At 49.5% G+C, this 13283-nt stretch overlaps 2 protein-coding genes across 2 annotated transcripts; both read right to left on the reverse strand.

Annotated features, from left to right (window-relative positions):
- Positions 1–6860: 6860 nt before the first annotated feature.
- LOC117194532 lies at positions 6861–7388 on the reverse strand. The gene is made up of 2 exons (XM_033399082.1): positions 7322–7388; positions 6861–7252 (listed from the first exon to the last, which is right to left on the reverse strand). The coding sequence occupies exons 1-2, from the start codon at positions 7356–7358 to the stop codon at positions 6861–6863; spliced, it is 429 nt and encodes a 142-aa protein (XP_033254973.1). The 5' UTR covers positions 7359–7388.
- Positions 7389–12141: 4753 nt separating this feature from the next.
- On the reverse strand, positions 12142–13283 carry LOC117194449. The gene is made up of 2 exons (XM_033399016.1): positions 13199–13283; positions 12142–13112 (listed from the first exon to the last, which is right to left on the reverse strand). Exon 2 carries the CDS (start codon positions 13063–13065, stop codon positions 12505–12507), a length of 561 nt encoding a protein of 186 aa, XP_033254907.1. The 5' UTR covers positions 13066–13112; positions 13199–13283; the 3' UTR covers positions 12142–12504.

Genomic DNA, 13283 nt, shown 5'->3' on the forward strand with positions numbered 1-13283 from the left:
TGCATCTTCTTTTAATAGTAACGATATCGTATTCGTAGTATATGAACCTAAACGAGGCTCAAAAACTTCAGCAAACTCCGATTTAATCTGTTCTGTAATTACAGAATTTGGTTCATTTACGTACACATTGTTCACCTGCATTAACTCAAAATTAAAAGCTCTCAAAAATGTTCTACCTAGCAAAGGTGGACTCACTGCATTGGTTACAACAACAACAATTTGTTTTTTTAGACCTCGATATTCGATCGTTGCATCGTACTCACCAATAACTTTGATTGAATCTCCATTGTAATCTACATATGGAACTAGACATTTTCTAAGTGGTCTGCTGGTATTTAAGCTTTCGTAAAATGTTTTTGGAACCAATGTGCACGGTGCACCAGTGTCGCAAGCAATTTTCGTTATGTTTCCATCAATTTTTACAGGTAAATAATATACTCCACTAGTTGAGGTTGTATCAACGCTATAGATAGAAAAGTTATAATTATCATTATCAAAATTATTATCAGAATAGGTGTCATGTTTTGTTTGAGATACATAATTTACGGATTTTTTTGATTTATTTTTACAAATGCTCGCCAAGTGACCTATTTTTCCAAAGCTGTGACATTTGCATGCCTTATACTTGCAATTGTTTGAGTTATGATTTCGCCAGCCACAGTGTGTGCATGGCTGCTGCTTCTTTTCTCTGCCAGCGTCGCAGTCGTTTTCGCCGTCGCCGTCACCGTCGCTTCTGCCGCCTCTGTAACTCACGTTTCGGTTGCCCTTGAAATGACTTCTGCCGTTGCTCTTTGCTTGATCTCTGTTCTCGCCTCTTTGCCTCTGCCATTGACTAGTCCCGTTCTTTTGATGCATGTAGTTGACGTTGTGTTCTGTCTTCCTTGTGCTGATCTTCGTCTCCATGATCATCGCCTTCTTGAGTGCATCAGCCAGAGTTAGATTTTCGTCTTCTTCACATATTCTTTCATATATAGGGTTGGGAAGGCTCATCACAAATTGGTTTAATACAAACGCTTCCAGATTTGAGCCAAATTTGCATTCCAATGCCAATTGTTTAACTCGAGCATACCACTCCGCTACAGTCTCATCTTCACTTTTTGTGGACATGTGAAATTTTTTTCTTTCTCTGAATATGAGTGTAGGTGGTGTGTAGTGTGTTTTTAAAATTTCACATAATTCTTTGTATGCTTTTGATACCGGATTGCACAAACTATGTAGTACAGTGTAAGCCGCTGTACCGATCGACTTCAACAAAACTGCCTTTTTTGTGTTTTCCTCTTTCACATTCAATTCGCACAAATGTATGTCGAATTTTTCCTTCCAAATGCAGAACGTTTCTTGGTGTGGCGAAAACTCAGCAATTGTTGCCATTTGATAGAATGTTGGTGCTTCATTTTTCGTCATGTTGCTATTCATATATTATATGCACTTTTAACATGTGTATGTATATTAATACGTTTTATTTTATCCTCGTCGCCAATTATGTAGTGTATTGACACTCAGACTTAAGCACAAACTATGTAGTACAGTGTAAGCCGCTGTACCGATCGACTTCAACAAAACTGCCTTTTTTGTGTTTTCCTCTTTCACATTCAATTCGCACAAATGTATGTCGAATTTTTCCTTCCAAATGCAGAACGTTTCTTGGTGTGGCGAAAACTCAGCAATTGTTGCCATTTGATAGAATGTTGGTGCTTCATTTTTCGTCATGTTGCTATTCATATATTATATGCACTTTTAACATGTGTATGTATATTAATACGTTTTATTTTATCCTCGTCGCCAATTATGTAGTGTATTGACACTCAGACTTAAGCACGCGTTGTCTTCAAGATTCTCTTTTATTCTATCTCCCTTGGATGGTGTGACCGTATATAGATATTAATATAATACCTAACAGTTAGGTTAAGGCGGTAGCCGGGAGGGGGGGGATAAGAGCCTCCCGCCCCCAAGCTCACTTGGACCTATAAAAGGTCCGTTGTGTTGCCGCATGGGCATGTGCCCCTTCGCGTTGCCCGAACCGTGAGAGCATACTACTGCAGGTTAAGGGCAGTCCCATCCGGTGGCTTGGATGTATTTGGACAAGGTCCCTGGTTTGATTACGGACAGGTCCGAAATGTCCGTGAGGAAAGCGGCCCCGAGAATACGAAGACGACGATTTCCAAGGGCTGGGCAGTGGCAGAAGAAGTGGGGGACCGATTCCTCCTCCTCCTCGTCGCGACAACTCCTGCAGAAGTCGTTATGAGGGATTGACAGTCTAGACGCGTGAGTGCCGATCTGCCAGTGTCCCGTAATGGCTCTAGTAACTGCAGAGCACTGTGCTCTGCTGAGTTTATACAGCTCTGCTGAGCGCTTCTTCGATCGATATGGCCATATCAATCTTGAGACTTTACAGGAAACGGTTTGCTGCCATCTCCTATTGGCATTTTGCTCGAACAATTCGTGCGTTAGGAGCCTGCAGGTAGCCAAGGGCATCGCTACTTGCTCCCTCTCCGGTAGGAGAGGAATCGTAGTACCCTGCCTGGCTAGCTCGTCGGCGGCGTCATTCCCCTCGATGTCCCTGTGGCCGGGGACCCATATAAGGAAGAGATCTAACTGCTCTGCGATCTCGTGCAGAGACCTGCGGCAGTCATTTACAGTCGCTGAGTTCGACGATATTGAGCCTAGAGCTTTGATAGCTGCTTGGCTGTCCGAGAAGACGCACACTAAGTGCGTATCTAGAAGTAATTTGGAGACAATCGAAATGGCCTCCTTGATGGCTTCAACCTCCGCTTGGAACACACTACAGTGATCCGGGAGCCTGAAGCAATGACTGATGTTCAGCTCGCTGCAGTAGACTCCGCCTCCCACGCGGCCGTCTAGCTTTGAGCCATCAGTGTAGAAGTGGACCGCATTTGCAGGTCCTGGTTCGCCCATCTCCCAGTCCTCCCTAGATGGGATTGATACCTGGAAGGGCGTCGAGAGGTGATCACTGGGGATACAGTAATCTGTCCTCTCTGGTAATTGCGGGAGTCTCATCAGGATTCCCGAGTGCCCAACCGCGGATGCTTTCCACAGTCTGGCTTCTCTCATTCTGAGGGCGGAAAGTGTTGCCACCTTCTTTCCCATGAGATCCACAGGGAGGAGGTCCAGCACAGTATCCAGGGCTTCCCCTGGAGTAGTGCGTAGCCCGCCAGTTATGCATAGCTCTGCCATGCGTTGAACTCTGCTGAGTTTATTGAGGCATGTCCTTCTGTCCAAGGCTGGCCACCATACCACCACTCCATAGAGCATGATTGGTCGTATGATGGCGGTGTAGAGCCACCGAACTATATAGGGGGTCATTCCCCATTTTAGTCCGATGGCTTTCCTGCAGGTATAGAGGGCCACTGTGGCCTTCTTTACTCTATCCTCTATGCTCAATTTCCAATCGAGCTTTCTATCGAGGATTAGGCCAAGATACTTGGCGTTGTTGCTGAAGACTAGCGTTTCCCCACATAGTCTTGGGGGAATCAGTACCGGAACTTTGTACTTCCTAGTGAAAAGCACCAGTTCCGTTTTAGACGGGTTGACGCCTAACCCGCATTTGTCTGCCCATTTCGACATTTTCGTGAGAGTACTTGTCATGCACTCACACAATGTCTGCGGAAATTTTCCGGAGAATGCTATGGCAACATCGTCCGCGTACGCCACCACACGGCAGCCACCCCCCTCTATCTCCCGCAGCAGTGTGTTCACTGCCACGTTCCATAGGAGGGGCGAGAGGACTCCGCCCTGCGGTGTGCCTCTGCTGACAAATCTGGTACACGTTGACGTCCCCAGTGATGCCTCAACCGTCCTGCATTGTAGCATCTGATCGATCAGGCTCACCGTCCTGGAGTCAACGCCCAGATCCGTCAGTGCGCCCGTGATGGCGGTCGGAAGGATGTTGTTAAAGGCGCCTTCTATGTCGAGGAAGGCTACTAGGGTGTACTCCTTAAAATTAAGGGATGCTTCGATGATCGATGTGATCGAGTGTAGGGCCGTTTCGGTGGATCTTCCCTTCCGATAGGCATGCTGGGAGTCTGAGATCAGACTGGACGGAATGCACGCCGTTAGATGCAGCCCCAGGAGCCGCTCCATCGCCTTTAGAAGAAAAGACGATAGACTTATGGGTCTGAAATCTTTTGGGGCAGTGTGCGAGGGCTTGCCTGCCTTGGGTATGAATACGACTTTGGTCTGAAGCCAGGTGTCAGGAATGCACCCGTGGGAGAAGATTCCCTCGTAAATTATTTTGAGCCAGTTAATGGCTTTATGTCCCGCGTGAATCAGTTGGGCAGGGAAAATGCCGTCTGGCCCCGCGGACTTGTAGGGTTTAAAGCTTCTGATCGCCCAGGAAATGTTTTCCTGGCTTAGCAGTCCCAAGATGGCATTTGAGGCGACAGAAGGAGGCGCGAGGTAGTTGGGTCTGTTTTCATCGCAGCCAGGGAAGTGGGTATTTAGGAGAAGATTTAGCGACTCCTCGCTGGACGTAGTCCACGACTGGTCGGTGTTCTTCAAGTAGCCCAGGGTGGGTGTTGTCTTCGAGAGAACTCTGCGCAAGCGTGAGGCTTCTGAGTTACTCTCGATTTCGCTGCAGAACTTACGCCAGGAGGCGCGTTTGGCTTTTCTAAGTTCTTTGTTGTAGGTTGACAGACTGGCCTTGTATTCGGCCCAGTTTTGCTCAACGTTTTCAGCCTTAGCTTTATTGAAGAGTCTCCGGGAGGCTTTCCGGAGTTCACCCAGTTTCGGATTCCACCATTCAGGTTTCTTCCGGCCTCTGTTCTTGCCAGAGGGGCATGCTTTGTCGAGCGCCTTATTGCAGGCGTCGGTAAAGATCTTAAGAAGACGAGTCGTGGCCTCCGTGGAGAACTCCTCCTCAGATGGGGGCTCAGGGAGAACACGACAGAGGTAATCAGAGTACCGAGTCCAGTTTGTCCGCCTGATGTTTCGGAATCGGACTGGCTTCGGTACTGAGAAGGAGAAGACAGTTTGCACGGGTAATATAATGGAGATTCTCTTGGTAAAGATTTTATTCGTAATTTATTCGCCCAACTATCGAGAAAGACTCGCGTGTGCCGTACGATACGATCCATTACGATACGATATCGTCTGTGGGCTATATATGTATGTATATTGATGTGTGCATATGTATGTACAATCCGAAGAGAGGATTACTCTTGTTTTGTTCTCTTTCCTAGATGATAATATCGTATCAGTGGTTCTGGAAGGGGGTGCTTAAACCTACGACGAAAGCTATAATCCAGTGGATGGGTCGGAATAGGTGTCCTGTTCCTCCGCTCAGACATAGACCTCTCCTGTCTTGGCCTCGGGACTGTGTTTGGCGAGGGTTGAGGTAGCACTCGTGGCCGTTGCCGTTGCCGTGGCGCCGCTCTGGGGCAGGGCGATCGTGCCACCGGATGAAGAGTTGTCCACTGTATCCACTGTGGGGGCTCCTGCCGAACGCACCGAGGAGCGCACTGTGGGGTCCTGCAGGTTGAAGCTCAGACTGAAGCTGTTGTTCCGCGAAATGTTGCCGTTGCCGCTGCTGTTCAGGGGCTTCACGGACAGGAGGGCCGTGGTGGTGATGCCGCCGCCGCCGCCCGCACCCGGCCCCACGGTCATGCCGTTGCTGGAGCCGTCCTGCTCCTGGGCCAGGTCCACGATGGACAGTGACGAGGGAAAGCGCTGAATGGAGTATCTGTGCCCGGTACTCACTGCTGTGAACTCGCTGTAAATGATGACCACTGCGGGCAGGGTCAACGCCTTGACGCAGCACATGAGGAACCCAAAGAAGAGCCACGCGATCTCCCCGCAGGTGGAGAAGCGGAAGAGCTGCAGGAAGCCGATCGGCTGTGTGGGCTCCAGTCCTGCGGCCACCGGCGCCTCATCCAGGGACTTGCCATCGGTTGTCGTCGTGCCAGAAGCCTCGTCCATCTATCGGTACGACGAAGGACGGAGGAATAGTGTTACTCGAGCCAAGACCCGCGATTTATTCACAGACACGGACAGAGACAGACGGCACGCAAAGGTTAATTCAATTACTGCCACACTCTCAGAGGCATGTATCTGTATCTGTGGCTGTGGCAAGGGTACAGCAGCTACTTTGTATCTTTTGCCATAGTTCTCTCTCATTGACCCGCGGGGTTAACGAGTAATAGAATCTACCGTTTATTATTGGACATTCCAACGCCAATTTGGAGCGATTCGATTCGATTCCCTTTCAGAGGCCCGTACAGAAATTTGTGTGGCGCCATTCGCCCCCTGCCCCCTCTCCTTGTCGTGGGATGGATGATCACCTTTTAATTGATTTTCAACACTTTGATCCTTCAGATACTGTATCTATGCACTGATTTCTGCAGAAGATCCGTTACTGCTCACTCGGACCGCACAAGCGCTGGATTCCCCGATGTGGATGCTGGACAGAGTACTCGGGCTTGGGCATGAGTACTCGTGAGTGTATCGTATCAATCGCTCGCTTTGGGGTTCACAATTCTATTTGATCTCCGCTTTCCGCTCTTGGGGTAGGTTCCGCCGAAAGAGGCGCTTCAATTTACAATGAGAGCAAAAGAGACATTCTGTAGAGGGTTTTTCTTTTCTTTGCTTTTCTTTTCTTTATTCTTTTTCTTTCATTTGGAGGGTGGAAGGTGCAACAATCTAAAACGGAGGCAGACTCTTGAGCCTCCTGCTGGTGCGCAGCACGAATGGTGCCGGCTGATTTGTACCGGCATTTCCTCCAGCGGGAACGACTTCGGGAGCAGCTACGGGAGCGACTGCGGGAGCGACTCCGACCGACTCGCCTTCATCGTCCGAGCCCCCGAGCATTACGCTGTCCAAAGTAGTGCGGGACGCCCGCAGTGTCATCATGTGCCGGGGCTGCGTTCGCCCAAGGTGTTGCGCACCTTCAGGCAGCTCTTCTGCGACAGGGTTCTTTTTTTTTCGCCCGTACCCAGGGCGAGGACGCGGCGCTGGCACTCGCCGAATGCCACGGCATGGCTGCTGGTGGGCCCGTCGTTCTCATTGCCGGGCCGTTCAAAAATCGTCTCGAAACCGGTGGGCCTCGACTTTGCGATGGTCTGCGATGGCGCCTGAGAACCGGTGGTCGGCGTCAGGCTGGGCTTCTTGGCCAGGCGGCTGGGACTAAGACTGGGCCTGGCGGCGCTCTGGCTCTTGCTCTTGCAGGCGCGCGGCGGCATTTGGCGCCGAACCATAGTCGCGGTTGCCACAGATCCTGTATCCCCCGGTATACTCCCGGCTGAAATGAGACGAAATGAGAAATGAGTTACGACTGTCCGATGGCCGCAGAACCGAGTACTTCCTTTACCTTTAGCTTTGCCTTCAAGTTTTTTCTTTGCAGGCATTTCTCGTATCTTTTTCCGGCTTTTCCGTCTCCTGGGTAAACCTTTCGACTTCTCAAACGAGCAACGAGCAACGAGCCTCTTTGGGTTGAGGGCTCTCAGTGCTCCACAGGGGAGGGGCTGAGAGGCTGGGGTGTGAGCCGCCAGCAACCAAGCGCGTTGCTTTATTAATATTTGTGGGCAGTATATGTCTTAATTTAATTTCAATTCAACTTTAAACGACACTCAAACACACACTAGTACATTTGATGGCACATTAATTTACAAACATATAATCTGCAGCAACGAAACACTTGTAACATCGACTAGGCCCGCAGCCAGAAGGGGGGGGGGGGGGGGGGGGGTGGGGATGGGAAAAAGAAAAAGAGAGGGACAAAATTTTCGGCACTTTGACGGAGGGACTAAACCTCAGACACGTCTCGACTCCACAACGTTCACGACACGACTTTCCATTTGCAAGTGTGTGTGTGTGTGTGGTGTGAGTCAAGAAAGTGAAGTGGGGCCACGCTCAAAAGTATGCTGTCTCTTCTTTGTAATTCTCCCTAACTTAAAATCTGATTTGCAATCCCCTGTGAGTTCGTCAACTTGATGTTTTGTTGGCTGTAATGCGGTATGTGGTCTTCAGTCCCCTCTACTACCCTTGCCGCCTGCTGAGGGCAGACGACTAGGAATGTAGCATGTACATGTGGGCGGGCAGTTTATAGGGGGCTTAGTTGTTTTATGCGAAGACTAGCATTTTTGGCTCAATTTAGGCCGTAGTGGTGGTGTGGCGGCAACTGATGCTGATTTGAAAGTCGATTTGAAACCGATAATCAATTGTCAGCACCGTTGCCGCCGAAGATTTATCACAGATTGTAATAATTTTGTAGTGGGGTGTCGGAGAACCGCACTAATTACGAAAATAACAATGGGGGGGGAAGAAGGGGTTAAAGAAATGAGATCGAAAATTTAGAAAGTGCAGTGTTGCAACACGTAGTCAATTGAGGAATAGATAAAGAGAAAAGGTAAACAATGCAGGTGCTTTGCGTGGAAAATAAGAGGAAATATACTAAATAAAAAGAGACAAACACTTGCAGAAATAACAATACAGATAAGTAGTAGACTGGAGTGAAGACGACGGAAAAACAGGTAATAAAAGAGATACTACACTGGAACAAAGACGAGACAAAACAGGTACAATTGATTTACGTTTACAATATTACAATAAACATAACAATTTAAAATAATGTCTATATCTTTTTCTATAATTACAGGGAAGACAAGAAACAGCGGAGCATCGGCCGGCATAGCAAAACACAATGCTTGTAAAGACATTGCGTTGCATACCGGCCGACCCCGTCGTCCCCCCTGGTCGTCGAAATTGGCGTCGTCCGAAGTCGTCAGAAGTAGGTGCAATTAGCACCTCGTCGTCGTTGTGGCTGTGGCTGCCCTCTTGGAGAACCAGTGGCACTGGTCCGGCCACCAACTAAGGACGATGGCGGACACGACACACATAACTCGAACGGCACAGGTCCGGCCGCCCAAGTGTAATGGATGTTTGTGTGTGTGTGTCTGAATGGCTGGCGGTAAGTATTTTGAGAGCCCTTTTTAATCGTATGTGTGGCTGATGGATTTTTCCTTTTCCAGGACCATAGGGCACTCTGAATGCCATGGCACTGGATCCGGCCACCAACTAAGGACGATGGCGGACACGACACACATAACTCGAACGGCACAGGTCCGGCCGCCCAAGTGTAATGGGTGTTTGTGTGTGTGTGTCTGTTTTTGGCTATTCTAGCAATCACCAACGCACTGCATTCGATTTGAATTTGTCAGGCCGTATGATTTTGCAAGTGTGTATGGCAGCATTTTTATTCGTTTATGTTTTATTTAATGGCTTTGATGGCGGCAGCGTCCGTTGTTCATTTTTGTTGTGGCATGCGAGTGATATGCATACCTGCCCCGTATGATAAAGATTTTCGCCGTAATGTTTAGCCCGATAGTGTCCCGTGAGTGCTATCCGGCGATTGCCTAAGCGCTCTCGGCGATACGCGTCGGTACCCCCGACCCCCGTAGCGTCCCGTAAGTGCTATCCGGCGATTGCCTAGGCATTCTCGGCGATGCCTGTCGATATCCCCGACCCCCGTAGTAATTCTTAGTTCGGCGGCGTCCCGTAACTGCTATCCGGCGATTGCCTAGGCATTACTTGTCGGTATTTCCGCATAGCAAAGTTCCCCTTTCCGCGTCGTATTAATTCTTAGGCCGACAAGGTCCCGTAAGTACCGTCCGGCGATAGCCTAGGTACTCTCGGCGATACTTGTCGGTATTCCCGCATAGCAAAGTTCCCCTTTCCGCGTCGTAGTAATTCTTAGGCCGACAGGGTCCCGTAAGTACCGTCCGGCGATAGCCTAGGTACTCTCGGCGATTTTTGTCGGTATTTCCGCATAGCAAAGTCCCCCTTTCCGCGTCGTAGTAATTCTTAGGTCGACAGGGTCCCGTAAGTACCGTCCGGCGATAGCCTAGGTACTCTCGGCGATACTTGTCGGTATTCCCGCATAGCAAAGTTCCCCTTTCCACGTCGTAGTAATTCTTAGGCCGACAGGGTCCCGTGAGTACCGTCCGGCGATAGCCTAGGTACTCTCGGCGATACTTGCCGGTATTTCCGCATAGCAAAGTCCCCTTTCCGCGTCGTAGTAATTCTTAGGCCGACAGGGTCCCGTAAGTACCGTCCGGCGATAGCCTAGGTACTCTCGGCGATACTTGTCGGTATTCCCGCATAGCATAGTCCCCCTTTCCGCTTCGTAGTAACTCTCAGGCCGGCGGGGTCCCGTAAGTACTGTCCGGCGCTAGCCTAGGTACTCTCGGCGACACCTGTCGGTATTATCGCATAGTAAAGACCACCGCACTTTACACAGACGAAGCCGCGTTGACAGAAGTTGTTAAACCGCCGCAATTTTCGCATTTAGCTGGGTGCGGTGGACGAAACCACCGCACTTTACACAGGCGAAGCCGCGTTGGCAGTAGTTGTGTGTGGCTTAAGAAATCTTTGTCTTTTATGATTCTCTTTGTGGTTTGTGATTTGAATATATGTTTAGTGGCGCACAGAATTTTAATTTACATTGGCGAGAAAGAGGAAATAAAGCTTGTCGGTAGTGTTTGGGAAGGGGAATGTGAATGTGTGTGGGGCGAGTTGGGAAAATGGCTGCTTGGCTTGGCGTCGGAATTTTAATGTTTTCCTTATTGGCGTTAATTAAGAATTTTTAACAGTTTAGTTGGGCGGCAAACAAGTTAAGGGGCTCGTTAGTCGCCCGACGTGTCATACCGCGTACAAAAGTGGCCGTGTGTCCATGTGTGTCCATGGCTGGCCAGCATTTCGGTGATGTATTGAGTCTCAATACCCACGCTACAAGGAGTGTAAACAGCAGCCTGAACAAGAGCCACGAGGAGGGGAATAGTCGGATCTCTCCCACTCCGACCAGTGACGCCGATGTGATCAACAACTCTCCCCGGCCAGCCCGAAGCCAACGCCTACAAGGGAGACCGAGAGAGAGGCCGCCGTCGCGAAACTGAGAGAGAGTTTTTCATTTAAAACAATGGGGGGAGCAACACCGGAACCAGATCCCACAGGAACACGACGAGCATCACTAGCATTAATACCGACGTCACACGAAGGGGAAATCGCAGCCAACAGAGAGCCAGGGCTGGAGCGATCCCATACCTTTGTCACACGAAGGGGAAATGGTAGCCGAGAGCGATCCCAATACCCACGCTACAAGGAGGGGAAACAGCAGCCGAGGAACTCCAGCGCCACCGCTCCTATACGCCATCTACTTATTTGTATATGTACTAAATTCAAATAATACATGCCATATTTTACATTTTACATGTAGTTGAAGTGTTTTTGGCTGAACAATGGGAAGGTAACACTAGTTACAGTAGTGGTAGGTATTCGGTATATTTTTTGCAAGTATTTTGAGTAAAGAAAGTTAAGATAACACTAGACTTAACATTAAAATGTGTTTTCTTTTACAATGGATTGCGTCTTTTCAGTCCGTTCCCGTCCTTGGAGCGGGCTTCATATAAGTGGCGGCGCAAGGCTGATCCTCATATCAGCATCAGCATAGGCCCTGTAGTTGGCTGGGTGCGTACCGCCGCAACTTTGGCATTTAGCTGGGTGCGGTGGACGAAACCACCGCACTTTACACAGACGAAGCCGCGTTGACAGAAGTTGTTAAACCGCCGCAATTTTCGCATTTAGCTGGGTGCGGTGGACGAAACCACCGCACTTTACACAGGCGAAGCCGCGTTGACAGTAGTTGTGTGTGGTTTAAGATATCTTTGTGTTTTATGATTCTCTTTGTGGTTTGTGATTTGAATATATGTTTAGTGGCGCACAGAATTTTAATTTACATTGGCGAGAAAGAGGAAATAAAGCTTGTCGGTAGTGGTTGGGAAGGGGAATGTGAATGTGTGTGGGGCGAGTTGGGAAAATGGCTGCTTGGCTTGGCGTCGGCATTTTAATGTATTCCTTATTGGCGTTAATTAAGAATTTTTAACAGTTTAGTTGGGCGGCAAACAAGTTAAGGGGCTCGTTAGTCGCCCGACGTGTCACACCGCTTCATCTGCCTCGTCGATCATCTGTAACTGTATCTGTATCTGTACAAAGGAGCCTAGAATTTCTTAGATCTGTGTTCTTCTACCATCCTCTACATGGATTGGTTCCACATTAATCCTAAAGATGCACAAATTTTATAGCTTGAACAAAAAAAAAAAAACACATACAATAATCGCATATCACATATTATGTTTTTTGTGGAGAGGGGGAGGGGGAGGGTTCCAAAGTATTTACACGGTCCAATGTTTGCACGGGTAATATAATGGAGATTCTCTTGGTAAAGATTTTATTCGTAATTTATTCGCCCAACTATCGAGAAAGACTCGCGTGTGCCGTACGATACGATCCATTACGATACGATATCGTCTGTGGGCTATATATGTATGTATATTGATGTGTGCATATGTATGTACAATCCGAAGAGAGGATTACTCTTGTTTTGTTCTCTTTCCTAGATGATAATATCGTATCAGTGGTTCTGGAAGGGGGTGCTTAAACCTACGACGAAAGCTATAATCCAGTGGATGGGTCGGAATAGGTGTCCTGTTCCTCCGCTCAGACATAGACCTCTCCTGTCTTGGCCTCGGGACTGTGTTTGGCGAGGGTTGAGGTAGCACTCGTGGCCGTTGCCGTTGCCGTGGCGCCGCTCTGGGGCAGGGCGATCGTGCCACCGGATGAAGAGTTGTCCACTGTATCCACTGTGGGGGCTCCTGCCGAACGCACCGAGGAGCGCACTGTGGGGTTCTGCAGGTTGAAGCTCAGACTGAAGCTGTTGTTCCGCGAAATGTTGCCGTTGCCGCTGCTGTTCAGGGGCTTCACGGACAGGAGGGCCGTGGTGGTGATGCCGCCGCCGCCGCCCGCACCCGGCCCCACGGTCATGCCGTTGCTGGAGCCACTGTTGCTGTAGCCGTCCTGCTCCTGGGCCAGGTCCACGATGGACAGGGACGAGGGGAAGCGCTGAATGGAGAGCGAGACGGGGATCGTGGTGATGACGTCATTGGGCTCGTAGCCACTGGTCGTTGTCGTGATGTTCGGCAGCTGGGCGTTCGCCGCGATGGGAAGGATGCTCAGGGTCCCCGTGGGAATGGTGTACCCGCCGCCGCTGCTGTTGGCCATCGTGAAGGGAAACGACAGCGTGGTGATGTTCGTGGCAGCGGAGAGGGCTACGGAATCGAGAATCGAAGGGAGAGAGATTGTGGTTGGAGTATCTGAATCTGCATCTGCGGGAGTATCTGTGCCCGGTACTCACTGCTGTGAACTCGCTGTAAATGATGACCACTGCGGGCAGGGTCAACGCCTTGACGCAGCACATGAGGAACCCAAAGAAGAGCCAC

The sequence above is a fragment of the Drosophila miranda genome (genome assembly GCF_003369915.1).
Source record: "Drosophila miranda strain MSH22 chromosome Y unlocalized genomic scaffold, D.miranda_PacBio2.1 Contig_Y3_pilon, whole genome shotgun sequence".
Taxonomy (NCBI): domain Eukaryota; kingdom Metazoa; phylum Arthropoda; class Insecta; order Diptera; family Drosophilidae; genus Drosophila; species Drosophila miranda.